Here is a 27,964-nt window from a genome sequence, read left to right as displayed (position 1 = left end):
CATGTTTGGCATTAACATTCCAACTTCTCTTAAGAGATGGAAAGCAAAATATCGCCTAGAGGATAAATGCAGAACGGCCCCAGAATGTGGTCTCACAATGCTGCTCCGTTTACGACGTCTTTTCAGCGCAAACGTGAAACAACAGCACTGGGCTCACGCACGCCACGCACGTACACTCCACACTCCACGAGCTGTCAGCTCGCCGCTATACGCCGGCTGGACCTCCCGCGTGCCAGATGAGCTTTGTGGCCGTTGTTCGGCGTTTCTACGGTGGAAATCACTCGCTGCCAACCAACGGACTGTCCAAGTGCGTCCGGCCAATGCCCTGACCTTTTGGATAAGAAGGAAATACATTTACGCTGCACTGCTGACTACTGATGTTAAACATCTATGTGGTAAGTATAATTCCCAGTCAAATATTAATTGTTCTCATTGGAAACGAAGCAGGGTTACTGCATTTAATCTTATCCACGCACAATGCTATTAATTATAACTGGCGGATGCTAGTAGAGCGTTTGGGTGGTTTATAGTACCGTACAATTCCAGTTAAGAGTGTTTAAAGGTGAATAAGTAATCAGTGCATTGCTTTATCAGAAGATGAAATCGGTGCAATCAGGACGCCCCTTGATACCTTTTCCCGTCCGATGTGTGCTGTGGAGTTTTTTTCTGTTTGGGGTATGAGACTCTGTTTGTCATGCAGCGTGCTCGCGCAGATAGGTTTTTCACTGTTTATTTAGGGGGGAGACAAATTACCAGGCTGATTCAGCGCTCCCCGTGCGTTTCCCAATCATGCCGTTGTCATGGTGACAACACTACGGGTTTCCACTAATGTGACAGCGCCTCGATTTCTGTCCGCAGATTTTATGGATGATATTTTTTTATTAACACATTAGCATTTTTCTAAGGGTTCACCGTATGTGAGTTACATTTTGCTTTAGCAAGCTTTCTTTTCTTTTGGGCTGGCCGATTGCAGGTAATAGAACGAACAGATACATCAGCAGGCAAGTATTGACACCCCCCACGCCCCCCAAAATTCCACAATTAAAATCACGGGCTTCCGAATTAATCAGTATCTTAAATATTATTGTATATATTGTATATATTGCTGGCACTTCAATAATATTGCATATTATTGTATACAATATATAATATTATTGTATATTGTATATACCATAAAGACTTCAGAGCGGAGAAACGCTTATGCTGCAAACGCTGAGACTGCGTGATCACTGCCCATTGTTAACCATTAGGAGGCGATGCTCAGTAGGCTATTTAATCAAAATAAGGGCAAAGAGACCAGCTCAAATTAAGATGAACTCAAGACACAAGATGCACCCACCGTGCAGTGCTTGTACTATATTCTCTAAGCCTGATCCTTGTGTGTGTGTGTCTGTGTGTGTGTGTGCTTATTAATTAAGACATAACTAAAAACACGAAAGTCACGCAAGATCAGTTTTCCTGACAATATTTCACCTTGAGGCTGTGTGATGGGTTGAGGATATGAATGACCCTGCATACGTTTTTTTTTTACAGCACAGTAATTCCCTCTGAGTTGCAAACACAAGGGAAAATAAAGGAACTCACTGTGACCAACAAGACAGAGAAAGGAAGTGAATGTCAGGTAAGCCATCTTTCCACTGTGTGCAGGGTCTGTGTTTAGGCCCTTGACTTTGCCTCAGAGTGGGGTGGGAGCTGCAGTGTCTGACGGCCTGGCTAATGAACGGGGTTAGTGGGTCACACAGACGCTCAGCGGACCATGACAGGCGGTAGTGAGCTGACCACTACTGACACACGGTGCTGTAGCTGAGGGGGGGGGGGGGCATGAAGGAAATTTGAGAGGACGTCTTTGGAAGGGGGTGCAGGATGCTGTCTTGACTAATCATTAAGTCTGATTGTTCTGCCCCTCTCTTTTTCTGCACATGTGGAGGCTGCTGTTAAATTGGTTAAACATAAAAAGATGCATAATATAAGTATAATAGGTATAATATAAGATTATACAGGGTGACTTGCAGAGCTAACATTTTACACTACAGACGTTTATACAGCTGAATATTTTACTCAAGGAATTGAGGCAGTACCTCATTTGCAGTGTTCTAACTGGGATTCAAACCTGCAATATACCGATTAAAGGTTTTACTCTTGTACCTTTGCATCATGCCAGTGAGTTCCCTAAAACTTTACCCTGCGTATGTTAATGTGTGAAGCCCCTTTCATGGCTGGCTCAAGAAGAAGTTGACCTAGCGACAGAATGAGGGAGTACCCAGCATCCTGTAACATGCTGAGAAAAAAAAATGCAATTATCAGTTTCAGGAGTTAGCAGGAGATTGGCTGGTTGCTTATGTCATTTGGAAAACTAGTTAAAGCGTTTCAGTACTAACTTTATTGTGTTTATCTATGCTTGTTGTAGGCTCTGTAATGCTATCAGAATATTCAGTGACAGGTAGTGTAAATTTCAGTTGAAACTTTCAATGATAACAATGACTACGAGCTGCATGTATGTAGTATCCTTTTTCAAGGATCAAATTATAGGGGTGGAGCGACTCACCTCAAACGCCACCTGTGCGATGCTCAGCTTCCATTTTGTGGCAGAACCCACACGCTGGGGTGCAAAGGGAGGATTCGGCTGATTAAAAGGGGGTTTGTTTTGATAGCCAGATTAAAGTTTCCCAGAACATTTAATGAATGGGACCTGCTCACCTAAAAGATTGCATTTCCAACTGCACCATCCTGGCCCCAGCGTGCCGGTGCTTCAAATTAAGAGTCTGATATATTGCTATCTGTGCGTGCTGGGGGGCCTGGGCTTTTAAACTGGCACCTCACATCTGCTTTTCCAGAGATAGGACCTTCATCCCGGTTCAGGACCCCGACGCAGGACCCCAAACAGAGCGGCATCCTTGGCTGACATGACCCAGGAGACATGCAGCCCGGGCCCCCAGACAGACACGCCCCCTCCAGAGCCCTCCCAGCCCGTGGACCACGGAGGGGTGCCTGGCTCGCTCCAGGAGGGAGGGGGGGCGGTGGAGGGAGGCGCTGGGGCTTCGGTGGAGAACGATGAGAACGCGAAGCGAGAGAAAGGAAGGAAGCGGGGCGAAGGCTGTCGGACGCAGCCGAACGGGGAGCGGTGCGGAGGTGCGGGAGGTGCGGGAGGTGCGGGGAGCAGGAGGGCTTGGCCGGACTCAGAGGGAGCGGGCTCAGGGGCGGGAGTGGTCCGCGGCGGGGCCACGAGGAACGGGGAGATCCGACCCGCCCAAAATCCCCAGGAGCTTCAGGACACTGAGGGGTCAGTGAGCAGGAGGAGAGAGAGAGTGTGTGTGTGTGTGTGTGTGTGTGTGATTGTGTGTGTGTGTGTGTGTGTGTGTGTGTGTGTGATTTTGTGTGTGTGTGTGTGTGTGTGTGTGTGTGTGATTGTGTGTGTGTGTGTGTGACTATATGTATGTGTGCGTGTGTGAGAGTGTGTCTGTGTGTGTGTGTGATTGTGTGTGTGTGTGTGTGTGTGTGATTGTAATTGTGTGTATGTGTGTGTCTGTACATGACTGTGTATGTATATTTGATTGTAATTGTGTGTGTGTGTTTGTGTACATTACTTTGTATGTATATTTGATTGTAATTGTGTGTGTGTGTCTGTACATGACTGTGTATGTATATATGATTGTAATTGTGTGTGTGAGTTTGTGTACATGACTGTGTATGTATATTTGATTGTAATTTTGTGTCTGTGTCTGTGTGTGTGTGTGTGGTTCTGTATTTTCTTCCTCAGGTCCACTCTTCCCCATTTTCCGCACAGAGTTGCTGAATGGAAAGAGACCGACGAGGAAGAGGAAGAAGACGAAGCAGGGCGAGCTCAAAGGAGGGAGAACCGTGACCGCTTCAGCTCCACGTTCGAGCGCATGGTGGAGAGGGCATCACAGGAGGAGGAAGAGGAGGAGGAGGAAGGGGGACAGGGCGCACAGAAGAACCGGGACGGGTTCAGCTCCACTTTTGAGCGCGCGGTGGAGTCAGAGCTCGCGCGCGGAGAGTGCTACAGCAGCCTGGACTCGCTGGACGCGCTGTCGCTGGCAGACGAGACGCACAGCTGCGTCAGCGTCCGCGCGCCGCTCACCCCCCTCATCCAGCAGAGGGCGATGGAGAGCTGGGACGGGCCCGACCTGCCGGGCCTCGGCACCGTCCTGGAGCAAGAGGACGCGGTCTCGGCCCCGGAGGCGGAGTCCTGGGAGGCGGGACTGCAATCGGCGACGGGCGCCAGGAGGCCCCGCAGGGCGTCTCCTGGGAGACGGTGGCGGAATTCTATCACCAGCAGCCAATCGGAGAACGTGCTGAATCGCCCCCAGCCCCGAGCACTCCCAAACGGATTCTGCTCTGACACCCAGGGATCCCTGGGTACTCCCAGCACCCTCCCAAACTCTGCCAGGTAAGACCCCTTCACCCCTCCCTAACTCTGTGAGGTATAGCAAAGTTTTAGGCGCTTCTGTTTACAGTTGGTCCGTGTAACATACACAAGTGCCATATCACCACCACATCCCCACCCCACCTGAATCCTCACTTCACAGATGCCTGTTGACTGTCAAAGCTACAAAAATTACAGCTGCTTTTTCTGTTTGTTTGTTTATTTTAAACTCCCTCTGTATTATGGTAATAATGATTCGAAATAAGATATTTTGTGCACTCGTAATTTTATTCATTTAATTTTACTTGTGCTGTGTTTGATTCCAGCTTTCCAGAAAATATATATAATGTTACGGTATATGCGCTGGTGACTGCACTGTGATGTGCAGTCCGTATGGTCAGGACTGAGAAAGCTCAAGTTGCATTCAGTTCGGTTCAGTCTATATTTATACAGCACTATTTACATGCACTGTCACCAAGGCACTGTACAGGACACTTTATAGTTGGTCATATGGTCATGGGTGGCAGTGTAGTATAATAGGTAAGCTGGTCTTGTGACCTTGCAATCTAAAGATCACAGGTTCAACATCTGGGTTAGACTCTGCTGTTGTACCCTTGAGCAAGGTACTTAACCTGCATTGCTTCAGTATATATCCAGCTGTATAAATGGATGCAATGTAAATGCTATGTAAAACATTGTGTAAGTCGATCTGGATAAGGGCGTCTGCTAAATGCCCGTAAGGTAATATAATATGGTGAATGGAACTGAATTCTAGAATGCCGTGTTACTGAATCTACTACGACACTACATGACAGTACAAGCTAGACAAAGCTAGACACAAAGCTAGAGGAAGGACCAAAAAATCTTTCTTTCTAAGGTGGGGTCGTATGTTTGTGGTCCTTGCATATGAAGCCGTTATATAACAAGCAGTGGCTTCCTGCCGGTCGGAGCTCTCTCTGACCCATTGTTTTCATGGTGACATCCGACTTGGCCTTCCTTAGAGTTCTGGCCTTTCTGAAAAGAGAGAGTCAGAGTTGAAAGTCGGGACATCCAACGCACTATATCTGCACTGAGTGCCAAAACCTCCCATTTACCACCCCTCAAAAGCCAGGCATGAGCAAGGGAAGCTTTTTATTGCAAATAACTAGGTGCCAAGGTTGGTTTCAAATGACCTAAAGAAATTTAATTGAGACACCTGTCTGTTTTTTTTTTAAAGCACAATAGATATCCATGATATTTAAGCCATAAATGCTCAAAAGGCTGACTGTAAATATGCTACCATTCCAGGCTTAAACTCTCTGGAATTGGAAATCAAGAACATCCTGTCTGAAATGTATCGCTGTTATATGTTTGGAAACTATACATATCTGTCAGTATAGGGACACTGAAATGCCCAGACACAGAGCCGTTTAGACTGCTATATTGAATGTTACTAAAGCAGATGGTGTCACTCAACTTATCTAGTGTGTGATCCACAAAACAATTCTCGACTCACAAAATTACAAGATATTGCAAAACAAAACACGCACACACGCACAAACAGAACGTCCTTAACAGTCTCCCATAGTGTATCACCAGTTTAAAGTATTTTCTCACAGGCATATCACGCAGGTTCTCTGGTTTAAAGCACTGATAGATTCAAGTGTCATCATTTGACCTCGCTATTTATAGAAAGGCTACATACTAATATATCACTGAATTGCACGTGAATACAACATTCCACTCCATAAGTGAGTCCTCTCCCAGTCAAACGGAAAATAATCAGGATTGCTTTTCCTGAAATAGACTTCTATTTCTTAAGTCTTGGAGAACAAGATTAACATTATGATAAACTGCAGCACAACACTAAACGCTATAACAATAGACTCTATGTTTATCAAAATGTAATTCACTCATATATTGGTCTATTTGGTGATTAACCCTCAGCAAACATGAGCTTTTATGTTGTTCTTTTTCAGAACAAAGGCGCATTGTAGTCGCGCTGTTCATTATGGTTGCAGAACTGCTCGTGTGCAGCCCCGTCGGAAAAAAGCCGACTTCGGCTCCAGCACAATGCAATAACTCTGTGTGTTGCCGTCGGATACCCCTCCCCTTTCCTCGCACTTCCCCGCATTTGAGGACTTCCCAACCTTTTCACTTCCGAACGAAAGGGAGAGAAACGGATCCTCACCATTATTATACACCCGCACGATGCGCTCACTAATCCAAAAAATAATCGGGGAAATACGGCGTAAGACCGAAAGCTGTAGGGTATCACGGAAGGTTTCAGTGTTCATTTCAGGGATAGAAAATATTTAAGAACCGACCTACTTCGCTGTGGGTGAATGGGGACGAGAATGGATTTACACGATCTTTGGGAAGCAGTCGAGTCCCTCTCTGCTGAACACTTAGCCCAGTAAATCTGGGAAGAAAATGTGGAAAGAGGAGTATAACGTGCACTTTAACCTTCTTCTGGAGTTGCTGTAAGTATTTTAGCGTTGTTAGTTGAAATGCCAACAAGTGTCCGAAGTATGTCCTTGTGTCCTACGATTCGTGTACGCCCAGCTCCTAAAATGACCGCAGGTAGTAAATTTACAGTAATTACTGATATTATGAAATCATTCAGAAGTAACCGTTTACAACTGCAAATATGTATCCATCAGTGACCTGCGTATGGACATTGCAGATTGGCAGGTACTTGACTCATACTTCTTATTCCACTTTTGTCATTTGTCCTATAACGATGATTAATAATATTAATTCGACCCAATATATTGCTCATGTGGTTTAATTGTTAAGCTTTTGATAATACTCCCCTCAAAGAGGTTTTGAGATTTTTTTTCAAATTGCACGAAAGCGCTCTTTTATCTCGCGCGCTGCCCAGGCTGAAATGATTTTTTGGAAACGGTATGTACACAATGTGCTGCGTAACGGCATGCGCATTTCCGAAGGGAACTGGGAGTGTTACTTATTGTTAACCGGGTGGTGTTTGACCTCACCTTGATATCTGTACAGATCTTTTTTTCCAGAAAATTGAACAATATGATTCGTTAATACTTCATGGTGGGAAGTAATTCAGGCGTAGGAGTTTACTAAACGGAACAAGTGAGGTCAGCAACTATCTTGCCACTGGAGAGGTCAAAGTGGAAGTGGGTATTGTAGTTGAGTTCATATAGAAAAATATGGCTTATTAAACCATTATTTGTGATGTGACGTGATTTTTGATCTGTACCTCCAATGGTTATTGTAATAGTGGAACTTGCCCTCAGTGAAGCCCCATAAGATCATGGAGGAATATGTGTCATTTAGAAAATATGATAATACTGAAATTCAAAATATTGCAGTAATTTGAGCCAAATAATTTATTGTCAAATGCTCTCATTACTACCATGCCCTTTTTATCATTAGACAGGAGACATGAAAAAGACATGGCATTTCAGTGAATATTTTGTTGCGGCCCTGAAAACATGGACCATACCTATTAAATCACTGAGTCTATTGTGAAGTGGAAAAAATGCTGGTGAGAATTGGCGTTTGCTTCAATAGAGTAAATCAATTAAAGTGCAGGTCCAAAATGTGGTTAGGCTATTGATATCCCTATTTCTACACATTGTTCTGTGCATTCCAAAATAGATCAGAATCAAATCGTAAGTCTGTAAAGAAAGCAGGTACAGAGAGTGGTGCAAAGGATCTCAGTAACAGAACGCAGACTTGTTCATTGACATTGTTAAAATGATGACCTGCATCTCTTCTCAAAGCACTGCAGTGATGAGAGAAAGGTTAAGAAGAACCTCTCTTTTCCCCCCCTCCCACACTGACACATCTGATAAGCCCTGATATTCATTACAGGCTTTTAGCAGACACTTTTATCCAGAGTAACTTACACAGCTTTTGCAGTTTCTTACATTGTATCTGTTTTATATAACTGTTTATACACTGGAGCGATTCAGAATAAGCACCTTGCTCAAGGACACAACAGCAGTGTCCAACCTGGGAATTTATCCTGCAACCCTTAGATTATGTTGCTCAGGTTCCCTAGCCATTATATCACACTGCCACCAGTTTTTCCTGTGGGTGTGCACGGGTGAACAATGCCAATGGTGGGGGAGATCAACCCTGCGCATGTCGTGAGCATGTAGCCTCAGATTCAGCAGGCCGTGCCACATCACACTGGTTGTTGCGCCCTTTCAATTAACAAACTGCAAATATGGCCAAAGAAGAAAATGCCTTTACCCTCATGCCTCAGTGGATGGTTAAATTAGAATTACATAAAAGTACGGAATTATAGTCTCAGTGAGCTGGCAGATTGTTCTAATTCTGAATTGCCTCATTTCTCCGAAGTACCTTTATATTGCTGTGAATGGTTATGTTGGTTGCCCTTAGGATAGGGGTAATAATTATGATAAAACTGAAGTAAGAACTTCCCCCTGTAGTGTGTGATTACTAGTTATATAAAATAAAAGACCAAACTAGTAATTACACAGAAAGAGAACTATGAGAGCTGCAAGGTGTGACCTCCAAGTCTGTACCTGCTTGCTTTATGTTCAGAAACATACACCAGGTACACTGGTTACTGCAGTGTGGCTGATATTTGGGAATCCCATTTGACAAAAGGTCATAGCAGTAAGAAACCAAGGCCCTTGTTTTAACCCCTTGAATATTAGGATTTGTGGAATGTTTTCTTCGGAATTCTAAGTTGGTGTTCTAGAATTCTGTTATTTCAATTAGCAGTAGCAATTGTTACATCGGCATTAGAATGTTCAGTCAAGATTCTTGACTCAAGAAAATTCTAATTACACATTTGTGATCTTACATCTTAAAGGGCTAAAGTGAAGACCAGAACTTGTCATTTACAGCATGAGTTTACAAGAATGATATTTGTGCTTGATTTGCTCAGAATATAGGTTTGGCTTGTTGCCGTTTGATTTTCTAAGCTGGAGATTCCCACAGGCAGAGTATAGGTAGGTGTCCGCAGTTTTAGTATTAAGCACTTCAGTGTAATTTTACTGGTCAGTTAATTAATTGATTTATCAATCTATCTGAAGTTCAGTCATCTATTTAATCAGGTGTACACAATATACTCAATTTCACAGGCTACAACTCAGTTAACAGCTCATTATATTCTGGAAAAATCTATTTGAGCTGGAACCAAGGCCAGCTAACACAGGGGTCACAGGACTGAGATTTGGAAACGGTGCTGTACAGGCTTCAGGTGCTCGGGAACGAGCAGTTCACCAGGGCCTTAGCCTGCATGCTGACGACAGAAACTTCCTCCAAATTCTGCTGCTCGAGTGACCGGGAGCAGAACTGCCTCTTTCCACGCAGGAAATGCAGTCACTCCAGCAGGAAGTGTCTCAGTTTGTGAGTTCACTTTGGCTGTTCAGCATGACAGTGCAAAAAAAAGGGTTGATTTCAGTGACTGTGGTGATTACTCTGCTTCCGGCTGTCCTGAGCACTGCTGAACAGAGAGAAATAGAGAACACTTAAATTGTTTGACTGACCAGTCACCCTTTAGTGTAGCAGAGCCAGTAGGGTAGTCCATTGTCAAGTTAAAAGATTCGGTCACGGTGTTGGGCCTCTTGCTTGGGTAGGGTAATAAAACGCTGCACATTGGTACAGAGGAACCCACCTGACCCTCTTTGTTATCTTTCAGTGATGCTGACCTCACGGACTCTCTGTCCGACTCCGACTCGGAGCTGGGAAGCCTGGAGCGGCTCGAGCAGGGCAGCACGGACACGCTGGCCAATGGTTGCCATGCCAACGGCGATGCCGCCAAGCGCCTGGCCAAACGGCTCTTCCACTTGGAAGGGTTCAAGCGGTGTGACGTGGCCCGGCACCTGGGCCGGAAGTGAGTCTGACTCACCCTCTGACACCCATTCTTACCTCTGACTCACTAGGAAATCCCATCTGTCATTTATGTACATAGCGACAGGGGAGCGTCCAGTAATGTGCCAAGCTGGACTTCAACTGAGTATTGGTTTTCTCCTATGCCCCCTTGCTCATTCATAATGATTACTTTTCATACCAGGAACCAATTTAGTTGCCCTTCTTTGTACTTTCTTTTATATTTTTTTATAGTGTACACATTACTTTAAATGTGGCATTGTCTCAGTACAACCCACCCAGATCAGTCAATATAAATGAAAATATCATCAAGATCAGATATAATCCCTCCTACAGTTATTCTTTGTATTGTACCTCGCAGCCAATTTTGAACCGTTCTGATATAACGCATACACTAAATAATGTCAAGGCGGCTCCACTGAAAATAACGAGTAGCCCGACTGCCTTAAAATCTTGAGCTAAAATCTCGCTATCTGAATCTATTTCATAGACAGGGGCATATTTCAGGGGCGACATAGCTCAGGAGGTAAGAGCGGTTATCTGGCAGTCGGAGGGTTGCCGGTTCAATCCCCCGCCCTGAGCATGTCAAAGTGTCCCTGAGCAAGACACCTCACCCCTAATTGCTCTGGTGAATGCGAGGCATCAATTATAAAGCGCTTTGGATAAAAGCGCTATATAAATGCAGTCCATTTATTTACCATAATCCTACATTAAGGTCCTTTTTGTATATCCCAAGTAGTCAAATCCAATTATCCTTACTGTGAATAAAACGGTCAGTTCTTGAAATTTCCTACACGTTAGGGACTGTAACTTCAGAGTATTATTTTAATATTAGTTATTAGTTTTTGTCTTCTCTTCTTCAAGCTTTATTAAAATATAGTGGAGAATTTCATATTTATAGGACGCTAGTATGAATAATTAAAATCTGATGATACTGGCCAATTCAGATGCAGCTATGCTTTACTGCCACAACAGCACTGTATCACATATTGTCTAATGACCAAAGAGGCTAGAAGAAAAGCTTGCAAACATAATATCACAATAATATTGCAATAACAATGAAATGTAGTCATTTGAATGGTAACTGCAGAAGCAATTACAGTTTGATAGAATTTTGTAATTTCTGTGTTTGAACAATGTCCCAATAAATTGGTTCTCTCTCTTTCTCTCTCTCTCTCTCTCTCTCTCTCTCTCTCTTTGGTTCAGTAATGAGTTCAGCCAGCAGGTGGCGGCAGAGTACCTACACTACTTTGACTTCACCGGCTTGCCTTTGGACAGAGCCCTCAGGTACCTAGATTGCATGGGCCATTTATTCCAGTGGTGGCTTATCAAAGGCTCTTGTCTGCTGGAGCACTCCTGCAGCACTGTAATGTGTCCATGGTTTTTGTCCACTACCTGTGTATGTGTGATCACATGACGATGTGTTCCTGTTCTATCAGAGTGTTCCTGAAGGCGTTCCCCCTGACAGGCGAGACCCAGGAGAGAGAGCGGGTCCTCATACACTTCTCCAGAAGGTTCCGCCAATGCAACCCGAACTCGATTATCTCAGAAGGCAAGTACACACATCTTTCCAACATTCTGGAACACATATATGCATGCGTGTACATGCAGGCACACACACACACACACACACACACACATGCACTCACACACACACACACACACTCACACACATACAAGACACACATATTCTTTGTTACACACACACATGCACTCACACACAAACATGCACTCACACACACACACACACACACACACTCAGAAAATGAAAATTTGCAAGGACACACCCAGAGAGACACCCATAAGGAGACATACAAACAGGGAGAGAGACATGACACACACATGCACCAACAACGAGAGGGAGATGCACACATACACACAAACAGAGACTTACACACACGCATACACACCCACAGAGCGACACACAGAGGGAGAAGGAAAAACACATACGCACACACCTCACACCCACACAGGCAACATATGTCTGACATAAATGATGAGGCTGTCATTCACAAAATGAGTTATTGTGATCGGAATACTGAAGCAATACAGGTGGACATTGTACAGGTTATACAAAAGTAAAATAATATTCATACTATACTCACTAAGAATAAGCTACATTGTTTCTAATTCACTCCAGAAAGGATACTATTTTCGTGTTTCTCTGCACTCTTAATCTTGAGCTATGTGGTAAGCACATAGACTAATTAGAAGGAAAAATAAAGGTTTAACATTTTTTTTAAATTCATTGTAGATGGAGTCCACACACTAACCTGTGCCCTCATGCTGCTGAACACGGATCTGCATGGACATGTATGTAAACCCACCCTCACCCCCCAATACGTACATGCAGTGAGATGTGCAGACTTCATGGATCCCATAATGGGGGGGACTGGCATATAAATGTATCAATGACTCTAATCTTCCCAATCAAAATACTTTAGCTCTCCACAGGAGAAAGTTTGATTGGTTGAAATTGGTGCGTCATTGATAGCATATGACGAGGCCTTCCATTTTGGGTCTTATGATGCTTTTCTTTGCCATTAGTACATACAGTATGCGTACCCATAAAAATCACTGCCCCGCTCATCCTCATGTTGTCAGAAGTATGCAGATAAGCACAGCTCCATACACAGTGACCCCTTCGTCCTCTCTAACACCCTGTTTCCTAGATTCAGTCAAACACATTTAGCCAGGTAAGGGTATATGCAACTAAATCAAATCAAATCATTATTAAATTTTAATTCTGTGAAACAAACCTTAAAGCTCTTAAAGACTGAACAATTTGAGAAAACAGGAAAAGATACGGCCTGAAAATTGTGGTGTTTGGGCTGGAGACATGAGATATTTTTTAAAAATCGAGTATGCTTTCCCTTTTCAAAGATTTGTATACAATTATTAAAATACAGACCTAAGTGTGTTTGATTGAAGCCCACTTTGTGTCTCTCTTATTTCTTGTTGCTGTTTGAAGTATTCCTTTAATTTGCTGTTTCGGTCACCTCCCTGATGTGACTGTATCAGGTGAAACACTGGGTGGATCCAGTACAGCAAGACGGGCTGCAGTGTAGTGTAATGGTTAGGGAACAGGTCTTGCAACCCAAAAGTTGCCAGTTTGATTCCCAGGTAGGAATCATTTTACCCTTGAGCAAGGTTCTAAACCTAAACTGCTTCAGTATCCAGCCGTTTAAATGGGTGCTGTGTAAAAGGTTGTGGAAGCCGCTTTGGATAAGAGCATCTACTAAATGGCTGTAATGTAATGAATAATACTATCCACAGTTTGTGCGTTTTATTGCACGACAGCTGTGAACACTACCTGCGGCATATTAATGGCTGAATAACCACGCCCATACAGTTAGTGTGTGTACTGATGGCATTTTTTTTTGGTTGGTTTTGCGGTGTGCTGTTTTTGGCTATGTAACACATGGCCGCTGCCCAATGGCCTTATTTAGAATGGGGTAAACTAAGCACCATCCCCATTTGCTTGTAAATTTGTCATTGAAATATATGTAGATAAGAGATAACACAAGCAGGTGCCAGATGGAACCGCGCCTGTGTTTTGCACCCACTTCAGGTGCTTTGTGAGCCGTATGCGAATCAAACAGATTTTTCTCCGGTACTTACGATGGTTTCACAGGGACAGAAACAAAACAATTCTTTTGTGGATTCCCCCCTGATTCTTTTAACAGTGTGCTGATGTTCTAACACTTTTTCTGCATACTGTAAAACTAACAGTGTCTGTCTCTTTTTCTTCTGCTCATAAATGCTGTCCTCTTCAGGTGGTAAGTGTAGCTATTCTGTCCTGTATCTCTGCCATCTCCCTGACACACTTTTCCCTCCTCCAATCAAAATAAACCCATGAATGTGGTGTGCCAGTATCACCTTGTGAAATAGGAATGTGTAGACCACCATCTAGTGGATGGAAGTGGTATAGCATGTATAAATCTTGAGTTCTCAGAGTTGATGCACTCAAGCCATCCATCCAGTGGCAGATATCTGTTTTGCTGTGAATGTTTATGAGATTACATAGATTATTAAATTGTGATTGGATTTAAGATTGCTCAGATTATCACTAAATGTCTTTTACAGGTTAATTTAGCAGGGTATTTTGGTTTTGAGGAGTATAGAGCTGTCTAGAGATGTTAGGATCAATTGTTATTGATAGTTAGTGACTAGTCAATGCAGACATTTTACTTTGTTTTAAAAAATTGGTTTAATTGTCTTGTGTTTGCATGTGTGTGTGTGTGTGTGAATGCGTGTGTGTGCGTTTATGTGTGTGTATGTGTGTGCATGCATGTGTGTGTGTGTTTATGCGTGCGTGTGTGTGTGCATGCATGTGCATGTGTGTGTTTATGCATGCGTGCATGTGTGTATTTATGCGTGTGTGTGCGTGTGTGTACACACATGCATATATGTGTTCCAGAACGTTGGAAAGAGGATGTCTAGTCAGCAGTTCATTAGCAACCTGGAAGGGCTGAACGGTGGCAGCGACTTCCCGAAAGACTTATTAAAGGTAACGAGCGCCGCTTCGTCATTAGGGTTACCGTGGCAACAGGGGCACAGCGGCCGCTCGGCGACGGCTCCCAGATTCACAGCCAACTCAACGACGGTGTTTTTTTTTTTTTTTTCCCTTCTCTGCGTTTTTCCACTGGCAGGCGCTGTACCATTCAATCAGAAACGAGAAGCTGGAGTGGGCGGTGTGAGTATCCTGCGTCTGCACCCTCTCCGCGTGCACTCCTCATTAACAGGCTGGGGCCCCCGGTGTGTTTGCACTGCAGACGCAGGCACCGGCCTCTGCGGCCCGACTGAAATCACATCCGCAACATGCTGCAGGCACTCTGCCCAGCACACCCGCACGGAGCTGGAAGAGCTGGCCTGCAGGTCAACAGCATCTTATCAGCACACTGGGCCATGATGTGTTATAAACGCTCCATGTTCTGCTAAAAATGTGGGCATGCATAGCACTGCTGGGTCATCAAATTTAGGACACTTCAAATTACATATCCACACCAAGCTTCACAACACCAAAGCCAGGAAAAACATAAACCTTTTGAAAAAATGTTTTGGACAAACTAAAAAAAAAAAGCAGTAGATGTTAGACCCTCTTGTCTTTTTGACTGAGAGTCACTCAAAGTTATATTCCCCTGAAAAGGTTTGACGCTCCTGCTGATTGCTGTAGGTTGTGCGCAGTCACAGGTTGAGCATGGTTATGGAGTCATGGCTGGACGAGAATGTATCGTTTGATCAAAGGTTCATCCGAGTTCCATTTATGCTGCCGTCGCCCCGGAAACCACAGCAGCTTCATGGAGGGAAACTAGCGGTGTGACGTGCATGCAACACCAACGTGTGGCAGAGCATGGGTGGTTTTAAACACGCCCTCCATGCGCGTGACTGTGTTCCCAGTGAGGAAGAGGAGCTGAGGAGGTCTCTGTCCGAGCTGGTGGAAGGGCAGCCCGACTCTGGGGGGAGGACGACGACGATGATGACGATGACGCGTGTCGTGGATGGCGGTAACCCCTTCATCGCCATCCCGCTGGTGCGCAACGCCGCCACCTACAAGCACGGCGTCCTCACGCGCAAGAGCCACGCCGACATGGACGGCAAGCGGAGTGAGTGCCCGGCCAGTCGGGGCTGTTTTCTTACGGCCTGGGGCCAATCACCGCTGTTCTTTTCTGTGCTGGACTGGGATGGGCGGGGCTAATATGGGCTTTACTGGACTACATCGGGCTGGGCTATTCTACATTAAAATAATGCAGACTGCCAGGTGCTGGGCCGAGCTGGGATATTCTGAAGTAGCCTGGGTTATTTTGAGATTAGATAGGCTAATCTACTGTAGGCCAGAGGTCTGCAACCCTGGTCCTGGAGAGCCGTAAAATGTGAGGTTTTTGTTTTCATCTGTTTTCATCATTCATAAAATCAGCACCCAAGTGAGTTAACTGTGTAATGAACTGCTCTAATGATTAATTAAGTACAGAGTAATAACAAAAACCAGCAGAGCTTGTGGCTCTTCAGGACCAGGGTTGCTGATCTTGGCTCTTCTGCTCTGTGCTTGGCTGAGCTGAGCTATTCTGGATTAACCTCGGGTTATTGTTATTGTGATTAGGTGGGCTACTCTAGGATGTCCTGCTCTGGCCTGAGCTAGGCTTTTCTGGATTATCCTGAGTTATTCTGGGATTAGGTGGGCTAATCTAGGCTGTCCTGCTCTGCTGGGTTGAGCTGGGCTATTCTGTATTAGCCTGGGATATTCAAGGATTGGGTGGGCTAAACTAGGCTGTCGTGTTCTGTGCTGGATTGAGCTGAGCTATTGTGGATTTGCCTGGGTTATTCTGGGATGAGGTGGGCTAATCTAGGCTGCCCTGCTCTGTGCTGGGCCTGGGTGTTCTAAATCTGTGCCTGCTCTCTTCATCAGCCCCTAGAGGGCGCCGCAGCTGGAAGAAGTTCTACGCGGTGCTGAAGGGAACCATTCTGTACCTGCAGAAGGTGAGGATCAGGGGAACCCTGTGGGCAGGGACAGAAGGAGGGGCTGGGAGCTCACCCTCAAGCATTACATCATCCTGCCCCATTTCTGTCTCTTTTAGTTCATTTTGACCCAATTTTAAATCCTGATTTTCCTCCCGGTGTAGAATACCCAGTCACTTTTATATATCGCAGCAACCCTCCTCCATGAATTCAGGAAAGCGTGGAGGGGTACACACTGAAGCTATTCAGAATTGAAAAGCACAACGTATTGAAAAGGAGGAGGGACAATAATTTTGACACCTGTCTTTCTGAAAAGGAAAATTATAGTGGTTTAAAACACAACTTTTTATCTGAACTATTATATTTGCTGAAAACAATGTATTTTCTCATTTTTGTGCACATTCCATTTAGGTCATTACTTGTGTGGTTTATTTTTAGAGCCTTTATTAGTCATCTTTTATCAAGGTGCCAATAACCATGATACACCCTCAATCATATATTTCACTATGTGTAATTTACATCACCTATCTATGGTAAAGATAATGTGAAAGGTATTTCAAAGTATTGGTATGACTCATTGCTCAAAGTTATTTTCAGAAGGTCTATGCTCTTATGAGTGACTCTCATTTAATTATTTGTCTTAAAAGCTCTCTTCCTACTTCTTCATAGCCAACCGTACATAATGCGCCAGATCGTCTCCCTGTCTTGTGTCTGTCTCCCCCCGGTGGCCAGAATGAGTACAGACCGGAGGAGGATCCGTCGGAGGGGGATCTGAAGAACGCAGTGCGCGTGAACCACGCCCTGGCTACCAGAGCCAACGACTACAGCAAGAGGCCGAATGTGCTCAAGCTCAAGACCTCCGACTGGAGAGTGTATCTCCTGCAGGCCTCGTAAGTTCCCCTCCTTGGCTGAGAAATCCTGCAATCTCGAAAACGTGAAAGATCCCTTAGAACGCGTCCGATTCAGAGCACGCCCTAAAGGGGCTGAGCTGGATTCTAGGGAAATCACCATGGAAACACGCACTATAAAAAGTTCGCCGCTGCGGAGAATTAGCTTATTTCATTTAGCTCACCACTTTCTGTCATCTTTCATTGTGGTTTAAACCATCTGTGTGGGATTACGCCTACAGGGGCATGAGAATGTGTGAGTGCATAATTGAGCCTGATTCTGCACATCAGAGAGTGCATATGTGTGTGTGTGTGTGTGTGTGTGTGTGCGCGCAGTGCGCAAACATGCTTGTTGTGCCTGGTGCTTTTCATCATTTGCTGAACATCTTACCAGCGGCAACTATGGGTATTATGAGCTAGGTTATTTTTGAAAACCACCTCATGTTAAGTTGCTCAGTGTACCACAGAATTAGCCCATCCAGCACTGGAACCTGCAGCCCTCAAGTTCCTTCTGAGGCACAGCACACTGACCCAGATTCTGCACGTCTGTGTCTTTATCTCTGGGCGTGTCAGGAACGAGGAGGAAATGATGTCATGGATCCTGCGAATTAACCTGGTGGCGGCGCTGTTCTCCGCTCCAGCCTTCCCCGCTGCCATCAGCTCCAGGATGAAGTTCTGCAGACCGCTGCTTCCCTCCACCGCCACCCGACTGACCCAGGTTCAGTTCTGTCGCCCCGCGGCTGCTCTCTCCCACTCATACGGGCACATGCAGATATACGGGCACACATAGCCCCATTCACAAGCACACACAGACATGCCTAAACATACAAACACACGTGTACTCATATCCCCATTCACCAGCACACACAGACATGCCTAAACATACAAACACACACGTGTACGCATAGCCCCATTCACAAGCACACACAGACATGCCTAAACATACAAACACACATGTGTACGCATAGCCCCATTCACAAGCACACACAGACATGCGTAAACCTACAAACACACATGTGTATGCATAGCCCCATTCACAAGCACACACAGACATGCGTAAACATACAAACACACATGTGCACACGTAGCCCCATTCACAAGCACACACAGTCATGCATAAACATACAAACACACATGTGTACGCATAGCCCCATTCACAAGCACACACAGACATGCGTAAACATACAAACACACGTGTACGCATAGCCCCATTCACAAGCACACACAGACATGCATAAACATACAAACATACGTGTGTACGCATAGCCCCATTCACAAGCACACACAGACATGCGTAAACATACAAACACACGAGCACATATATCTCCATTCACAAGCACACACAGTCATGCATAAACATACAAACACACATGTGTATGCATAGCCCCATTCACAAGCACACACAGTCATGCATAAACATACAAACACACATGTGTACGCATAGCCCCATTCACAAGCACACACAGACATGCGTAAACATACAAACACACATGTGTACGCATAGCCCCATTCACAAGCACACACAGTCATGCATAAACATACAAACACACAAGCACATATATACCCATTCACAAGCACACACAGACATGCGCACGTATACACGCTTACAATGCTCACGTGCACACACAAACACAAGTGCATACAGATACAGAGCATGTAGTTATGCATGTGCATATAAATACACATATGCACTCACGTGCAGAAATACACATACACACATACACACACATACAAAGACTTGTGCACATGATCAATGCATACCGGTAACTTGCAGAACTTGGCCATAACCTACATATTCAGTATCATTTAGTTCAATATCAATATAATTGAAATCAATGTAATTTTAGTCACTATAATTTTTATGCAGAACATATGAGGTTCTTTGATAAATGCTCCACAAACTTAAAATTGTCGTTTAGAAGAATGTAAATTTAATGATGATACAATTATAAAATGAATGTCAGCATAAGGATCTAAATGTATTATTTTCCATGTTGCTATTGGAGACTTGGAGGTGTCTGATCATTAAATGTGTATTAAAACGAGCAAGGTATTTCCTCTGCTCTTTCTCTTTCTCTTTCTCACTCTCTTTCCAAGTGTTGACGGCAACACAACCCTAGCCAGGGGGTTACCATGGCAACCAGCGCCCACATCTGTGCAGTTGGACTGCGAGAGATCTTTCTTTTTCTCACTCTCTGTCATACACATAAACACACACGCTCACACATACGCAAAACACAAACACACACACACACACACACACACACACACAAACACCTTGTCATTTTCTGGATGTGAGCTTTTAAACTGGTGCAGTTCACAGTAACAAGGAACCCCTGTTGGTGTGTGTGTGTGTGTCCCTCGCAGGAAGAGCAGCTGACCTCTCATGAGAACAAGCTGAAAGAGATCCTGCTGGAGCTAGAGGAAACTGACAAGGGACTGCTGGACCTCTCCGGCAAGGCCAAGGAGTCCGAGGAGCAGTGGCTGAAGAAGCACTATCTGGCCTTCGAAGTGAGTGCAGCCGCCGCAGCCAGCAGTGGCGCCCCCGCCTGGACGCCTTCGGTCCGCATCATACGGAGAGGCGCGCACACGACACGGGGCGGGGCGGGTTTCTTTTCCCCCTGCGCGGTCCGTTTGTTCCGTTTTCGGGAAAGGGAGGGAAGGGAAGGGAAGGGAAATGTCTTGCGCAACAAAATTAGTTGGGTCACGTGGCGGGGGGGGGGGGTCGCCCACTTTCGAAAGTGGGTGTGAGCAGAGGGAGAGAGGGCGGCTGAAGATCAGGCTGCAGCGCAGATGCTGTCATTCAGGGTGTGTCTTGCGTCAGGGCCCATTTTGTGTAACTGGGTAATCGCTACAGACTTTGCTACAGCCTCAGTCCAAGCCTGGATTGTTAGCCGCTACGCCACGCAGCTGCCTGTCCTGCTCTACCTATCTATTCTAGATATATCTATTTATCTATCTATGTACAGAGTTTCCCACAGGATCCCAAACTGAAACAGTTCTTACAGTCATGGTCTCAGTTACAGGCAGACCTTTATGCTGTCAGAATGATTTGGAGGACAATATAATCGCATACGAATTGTAAACATAAGTTAATGGCTTTAAAGTCATTGATGCCTGATATCCAAAATGCCCTCATTTCTAAACACAATGATTTACATGAGTTTCAAATAAGGTAAGTAGGCCTGACTGTTAACTGTAACTGTTGCCATAGCAGTAATGTTATGGCAACCTAGCGGCGATGCAGTTTCTTCCTCCTCCTCTTCAAGCCTTCTTTTTTAAACAATTTTTCTATACTCATCTCTGTCAAAAGTGCAAAGTTAATGTTTTCTTTACCTATTTCATCTAACGTTAGCTGGGTGAATGCTAATGCTTGCTAAATGCGAGCTAACATTTATCCAAATAATGTTGACAACTTTTCATTCTTGGTTAGGACAGGATACGTTCTTTTGAAAAATTGTTCATTACAATCAACTGATCACGGTTATATCTGTAATATAATATTGTCATTGCTGTTATTTAGTTTTCATTTGTTCTATTGACCTTGTCTCTCAGTGCCCTAGCTGTGCATGCCGGGTTTGATCTGGCGATTTGAGATTAGTTCGCTTGCGTTTTTTTCTGAAGCCTCAGTCTTCTCCCCGGCAGAAGAGTCGATACGAGACGTACGTGGCGCTGCTGCGGGCCAAACTGCGGCTGGGGGACGAGGACCTGGGCACGCTGGAGGCCAGCTTTTTTGGCAGGGAGGGAGGCGCGACACACCTGCGCAAGACCCAGTCCAGCCCCTCCATCAGCCACGGCCGCTGGGTCAACGGACGGACAGAGGCCACGCCCACGCTGAGCCAGCGGCCCTGACGCCCCGCCCCTTAACCGGAGCAGCTCGGGAGGCGTAAGGGTCGCCCGGGCGACCAAACGGCTTGTTAAAGAGTTGTGCTGCAGAAACAGAGGGAAGGGTGTAACCGTTTTTCTGTTTTACGATGCGCTGCAAATTCCACGACTGGAAAGAGCAGTGCTCCTGTTCCCCTGCCGTACCTCACCTGGCTCTTCCGATATGACACTACTGCAAAAAGAAACAGAAAAGACTGAATCACAGAAGCAGTTTCATGCATTCATACTTGGAAACATTCTCCCTTCTTTTGTATGGCTTTGGGAGCCCCCCAGTGTCTGAAGTATTTGAGCAATGGTGTAATGTTTTGATATGTAAAATTCTTTTCATGAAGTTTCCCTAAAAGGGAAAAAACAGTATGATTTTTTCCCAGTGACTGTGTTACAACAGAACCGTTATTTATTTACATGGTATGCAGACTCTTACATTTTTATAAACTGTTTTCCCTGTTTTTACAGCCAGAGCGGTATTCAGGTTAAGCACTTTGTTCAAAGAAACAATGACAGTGCCCTACTTGGGAAATAATCTGCCTTATTGTTATAAACCCTGCTCCTTATATTACTACACCATACTGTCAATTTTGTTGCACTTTATGTTCATGTTTTATATATTTTTACACACATACATACACACACAAACATATATAAACAATTCAAAATGTTTTTTTATTTATCTTTTTGTCTATTTAGAGAATAAGGTTGTACATACAGTATTACAATCGACAATATCAGAGAACTGCCTAGATTAGATCAATTTGAAGGGCATTGATTATCCAGTGTATGCATTTTTATGGAATGTTAAATATTGAGAATGGTGAACTCTAATGTATGTGGAAACTAAATGTATGACCTTTGACCTTCATACTCTAATACCACAGATTGTATAGAGTAACCAGATACTCAGGTGCTGCATTCATTCCATCATCTGTATTTCTTAATGACAGTTATCAAATGGTAATAAGAGTTGTCAGTGCTATTTTATATTACAGAACATCCAGTGATATCTGGTGAGTCTAAATGATCTGTGCTTATATATTACTTTTCCACTGTTGGAACAATTCTGAGCCATTAGAGAACATAATTATAGGTACAGTGTTGTGAAGTACTTGGCCCCTTTCTGATTTCGTCTTACTGCATATTTGTCATACTGAATAGTTTCAGATCTTTAGACAAAATATAATATTAGACAAAGGAAACCTAATTAAAGGAAAAATTCATTTTTAAATTATATCATTTATTTAATGGGAAAAAGTTAATTAAACAGTCATATCACCCATGTGAAAAAGTAATCGCTCCCTTGTATTAATATCTGGTTGCAGAAATAACTGCAACCAAACACTTCCTATAATTTGATAGCAGTTTTCGGAGAATAGTTTTAGCTCACTCTTCTTTGCGGAACTGCTTTAATTCAGACAAATTGGTTTTCGAGCATGAACTACTTGTTTCAAATCCTGCTGCAGCATCTCTATTGGGTTAAAGTCAGGGCTTTGACTGGGCCTGTAAGGGTAACACCAATAGCCGGAGGCAAACAAAACATGGCGAAACAGCAGTTTTTTTTTTGTTTTTTTTTTTTAAACAGTGCCAGTTCCCAAATAAGTGCAAAATATATACAGTGAATAAAAATACTAGAAAATAAAAACTACCTAACAGAAGGAAAAATACAGAAATAAGAATTGCAGTACTTTACACATTTGGCTATGCCTTGTGGCCCAAAGTCTGCTATGCATGTTTAATCCAGACTGCCAGGAGGAACTGTGAACTCAGTGCTTTATACAAGTAGCTCCTCCCCTGGCATGAACCACCATAAATTAAATCAATTATCTTAGAACAGCCAAACTACAATAAATGAACAATACAGAAAACATGAATCCAATTACATAAATAATCTATAACCTAAGAAAAGAAAATAAAGGCACTCGAAATGATCTATATGCAAATTATAAATAAATAAAAAAATTCCCCCCTGTAACCTGAGACTGCAGTGGTAGCTGCCATCTACCCCCGTCTACATTAGGTTGGTTTGTTCTCTTGCTCCGTTGGGCAGTGCAAGGAGCTCAGACGCGGAAGTGAGTACGTTTAACATGGTTTTAACGGTCAGTGAAAATAGCTGTGATGCGTTATTCAACCAAAACATTTAAACAGAAACATTTACACGCTAGACATTTAACACACGAATACATGACAATTTTCCCCCATAAGGAATAAACCGACATTTTGGGAAAACAGTTTCGCTGTCTTTAATAAAACGAATAACATGGTTTACAGGCTCGTCACGGAATCAGCCCGTGACAAGGCCACTCCAAAACTTTTATTTTGTTTTCCGCCATTCAGATGTGGACTTGCTTTTGTGTTTTCTATCATTCTCTTGCTGTATAACCCAGTTGTGCTTCAGCTTGAAGCTCATGGTCAGATGACCAGACATTCTCCTTAAGAATTTTCTGGTTCAGAGCAGAATTCATGGTTCCTTCAGTAATGGCAAGTCGTCAATGTCATGAGGCAGCAAAGCATCCCCACACAATCACACTACCGCCACCATTGACTGTTGGTATGGCTTTCTTACTGTGAATTTCTGTATTTACTTTCCATCCAATATAATGAGATACGTTGTCCAAAAGGTTCCACTTTTGACTCATCTGTCCATGGAACATTATTCCAAAAGCTCTGGTGCTTTTTTGCAAATGTAAGGCAAGCATTGATGTTTGGTTAGCAGTGGCTTCCACCTTGCTTTTCTCCTATGAATCCCACTTTTGCCCAGTCTTTTCCTTATTGTGAAGCCATGAACACTGACCTTAGCTGAGGCTAGAGAGGCCTGCAGTTCTTTAGATTGTCTTCTGGAATCTTTTATGACTTCCTGGAAGAGCTCTCGCTGCACTCTTGTAATTTTGGCAGGCCAGCCTTCTGAAGATTCACCAAGTGTTCTACATTTGGAGATAATGGCTCTCTGTGGTTCAGGGGAGTTTCAGAGCCTGGAAACCCTTTCCAGAATGATATATTACAACAGCTTTCAAAACTATTGACATGCATATGAATAATATTTGGTGAAGACTCCCCTGGAGAGGATAGCAACACTGATACCTCTTCCAGTAATGCATGATGAGGTTGGAGAATATATCGGAGGGAACTTGGACTATTCCTCTATTCAGGAAATTTCAAGATCTTGATATTCTTTGGTTTGTGCCTGTGGACTGCCCAATCAAACTGCTTCAATTCAGACCACAGATTTTCAATAGGGCTCAAACCTAGAGACTGAGTTGACCATTGAATAACATTGATTTTGTGTTGCTGCAACCATTTCCTTGTTGATTCTGATGTATGTCTGGGGTCATTGTCTTTTTGAAAGGTCCATCTATGGCCAAGTCTCGACTTCCTGGCTGAGGCAACCATATTTTTGGCTAAAATATCCTGGTACATGGCGGAATTCATTATGCCATCCATCTTAACAAGAGCCCCTGCACCACAAGCAGCAAAACAGCCCCAAAGCTTCAATGGTCCACCACTATATTTTACTGTGGGTATCAGGTGGATTTCCTTGTATGCAGTTGTCTTTTATTGTCAGTCATGCTGATGGTGTGCATGGCCAAAAAGTTCAGCTTTGGTCGCATCTGACCTCAACACACAATTGTAGTTCCAGTGATGCTTGGGAAAGTTCAGTCTGTGGTTTGCTCTCAGTAAAGCCTTCTTTCATGCAACTCTTCCGAAGAGCTTGTCAGTACAGAGGTGGCAGTTGATTCTGAAATTTGATAACCCCAAGATTCTACTAAAGTTCTGAAACTGTGATCCTTGGGTTCTTCTTTGTCTCTCTCACCATCTTCCTCACTGAATGTGGGGACGGGGTGCACGTGTGTACTGTTCTGGGCAAATCTGCAACTGTTCCAGACTTCAGAAACATTATGATTATTGCCCTGATTGCACTCAGTGGTATTTTCAATTGTTTATGCATTGTTTATACCCATTACCTGATTTATGTAGGAAAACAATCATCTGTTTCACTCCAGTGAAACAGGAAATGGTGAAAGGCAGAAATACAGTTTCCAGAGACTGAGATCAATTTAAAAAATAAAATTTCATCACAGATACCACTTATTTTGGTTTCATTTTAAATGTCATTTAGGGGTACCAATAATTTTGATCCCTATGTTTCTGAGAAAAATACTGTGAGGATAATTTTTATTAGAGTGAAAGTAAATTTTACCCAGATGTTTAATCAGAAATTTTTTATGTTTATGTGTACTGTTTATTTTATATAATGAATCATTTTACTCATTTTCATGGAGAGTGAAAATAATTCGGCATTGACTGTAAACTCAAAAAAAAATGTTTTTTTTTTTTTTTTTTTTTTTGCAACACCCTGGTCGGGGTTGATTATCAAGTGTTATGTCCTATTCGAGTTGGCAATAATAGAACACAGAAGGTAAATCACTTACCTATATATTTCCTCTCTTGACCTGATTATCACATGACCATTTTAAAATATAGGCGATTTAAATACTCTACAACGAATTGGTATTGTAGGAAGGTGTTTGAATTCAGAACAGAACAAAACATAAATATTTTAATAGATTGCCTGTGGTTTATAAGAATTTACGAGGCTACTTATAACTCAGGAAAAAATATATTGTACCATTTGTGATGGGGAATCTGCTGGTGCTTTCCGATGTAGAATTATTTTACTACTGTCGAGCTGTTTATCGCGAAAAATGACGCACTCGACAATTTAAAACAATCTGCTGTTCAACATTTGTTCATAAATAGAACAGTATTTACATTTATACGGAGCTTTTTACAAGATAAATCAACGTGATCCCTTTCATTTGTATAGTGTCTGTAATATCCTTGTATTCGTGTTGTGTTTCAAAATGGAAAAGTAGGTCATGCGCATATCAGACTCTATCTGAAGTTGTGAATTTGTAATAGCAACAATACAACTAATTGTTAACATGGTTCCATTTGGGTCCCTTTATCGTTCGATATCCCAGTGGCTATTCAAGAAGACGGTTAACTTTCGAATTTGCCGTTTAAAATGAATAAATACATATTAACACATTGAAATACCATTCTACGCAGGTTTGAATTACAATACATTACAATACAGCGCCCACACAAATTGGACCCTGGAGGCACGACACTGCTGAATTATGCGCGCGCTCATTCAATACCCAACGATCTACTTTCTTCCATTTAGGTGGAGCAGGAATCTACTCAAGTTTAATTTGACTGATGCAAACACCGAAATAACACATGTCCACTGTTTAACACGTTTCAGCGTTTACGGGAGTTTTAATGTTTTCTTCAGAACCTTGGACAGTTCCAAATATTGACATCATCTGCCAAGAATAAATCCACTGGGGATGGATGAGACAAAATCAAAGCCCCGTGCTATTTTGTTCACTTTTCATTTGACTTGCATTGAAATCAAATCTGTTTAAATCAATTATTTTTCCTGCTGTGTTGGTCCTACTGTGGTGTTGCTGTGAGCATTTCAGGATCAACTGCCACAGTATCCATTTTCTGACGACGTTTTTTTCCCCCCAGAATTGTACAGTAGTAGGGTGTGTTACCGGATGAAGGTTCTGAATTAAATGCCCCCTCTTAGCCCGCCAACCCCTGTATCACAATCACACTCAAAAGTAGCACCTTTAGGATAAATATGCCTGCCTCCCTCTCTTGTCAGGTTAATCCTCACCATTTTGTTTTGGAATTTTTGAATTTTTAAGAGACCATATCCATGTTAAATCCATTTTGTTTTCCGTTATGGCATCTTTTGTTAGGAATGGTCAAATGTTTTGACTGGTTTAAAATGCTTTTTAGGCAAGTCCCCAGATTCTAACTAAACTCGATACTCTAATTCAAAAAGCTCATACGGTCCTTAACTTAAATTTGACCAACACATTCACAAGTGTTGCTTTGTGTTGCTTTCTTTTGATGCTGAAATGAATGAAAAAAAAGTTGTATTCACCAATTTATTTGTAAATGAAAGCACATTGTGTACAATCTTTTCTTCACGTAACATATTGTACAACAGTCGTTATTGAACTTTCTTCGAATGAGACAAGAAAATGTAAAAAGTTTTTATTATTGTAATCATAAATCCTTTTCAGACAAAAGATATTTGCAAAAAAAAAAAACCAAAAAAACAATAACAAACACTGGGAGCCATCAGAGGGCGTTGGGTAAGAGGGTACTGTATGTCTAAGCAAAATATTCTCACACACACACACACACACACACACACAAATGTATGCATGCACATCCATGTACACACAAATACTGTACGAGCATGCACATGCAGACACAATAACATGAATTTGAAGAGTTCGCAGAAATTTGAGGAATGATTGAGGTTGCCAAAATGTATTTACCTCTAACCTTCTGTTCCCATGTCCTTGTCATGTCATAACCATCTCAGCAAAAGTTTTCAAAGTTTAAAAAAAAAAAAAAAGTTACACCAATCATGTGCTCGATACACACGTATTTTTAAAACTATTACAAACTCTTTCCATATTCATTAGTTTCAAAATGAGATCAAGTTACA

The 27,964-nt window shown here is 43.1% G+C and overlaps 1 protein-coding gene across 5 annotated transcripts; it reads left to right on the top strand.

Moving 5' to 3' along the window:
• The first annotated feature begins 185 nt into the window (after positions 1–185).
• Positions 186–27,576, top strand: LOC135263578 (PH and SEC7 domain-containing protein 2-like). 5 transcript variants are annotated; one of them, XM_064351780.1, is made up of 16 exons: positions 204–395; positions 1,534–1,621; positions 2,835–3,280; positions 3,758–4,408; positions 10,017–10,211; positions 11,414–11,494; positions 11,647–11,759; positions 12,462–12,520; positions 14,628–14,717; positions 14,860–14,903; positions 15,608–15,813; positions 16,614–16,684; positions 17,396–17,553; positions 18,124–18,268; positions 19,918–20,061; positions 21,196–27,576. In XM_064351780.1, exons 3-16 carry the CDS (start codon positions 2,904–2,906, stop codon positions 21,400–21,402), a joined length of 2,541 nt encoding a protein of 846 aa, XP_064207850.1. In that variant the 5' UTR covers positions 204–395; positions 1,534–1,621; positions 2,835–2,903; the 3' UTR covers positions 21,403–27,576. The 5 variants fall into 5 exon arrangements, with proteins under 5 accessions (XP_064207853.1, XP_064207850.1, XP_064207852.1 ...); XM_064351782.1 differs by having other exon boundaries at positions 205–395; positions 3,785–4,408; XM_064351783.1 differs by lacking the exons at positions 19,918–20,061; positions 21,196–27,576 and adding an exon at positions 19,648–19,911 and having other exon boundaries at positions 186–395.
• Positions 27,577–27,964: the final 388 nt, after the last annotated feature.

Source organism: Anguilla rostrata, chromosome 9, assembly GCF_018555375.3.
Source record: "Anguilla rostrata isolate EN2019 chromosome 9, ASM1855537v3, whole genome shotgun sequence".
Classification (NCBI taxonomy): domain Eukaryota; kingdom Metazoa; phylum Chordata; class Actinopteri; order Anguilliformes; family Anguillidae; genus Anguilla; species Anguilla rostrata.
This window is presented reverse-complemented; position numbering and strand designations above follow the sequence as displayed.

Excerpts from the sequence above, each read along its gene's own strand:
- LOC135263578 (XM_064351780.1), top strand. The coding sequence starts at position 2,904 with ATGACCCAGGAGACATGCAGCCCGGGCCCCCAGACAGACACGCCCCCT. Across the intron at positions 3,281-3,757 it reads GAGCTTCAGGACACTGAGGG|GTCCACTCTTCCCCATTTTC; the intron begins GTCAGTGAGCAG and ends TTTCTTCCTCAG. Across the intron at positions 10,212-11,413 it reads GCCCGGCACCTGGGCCGGAA|TAATGAGTTCAGCCAGCAGG; the intron begins GTGAGTCTGACT and ends TCTTTGGTTCAG.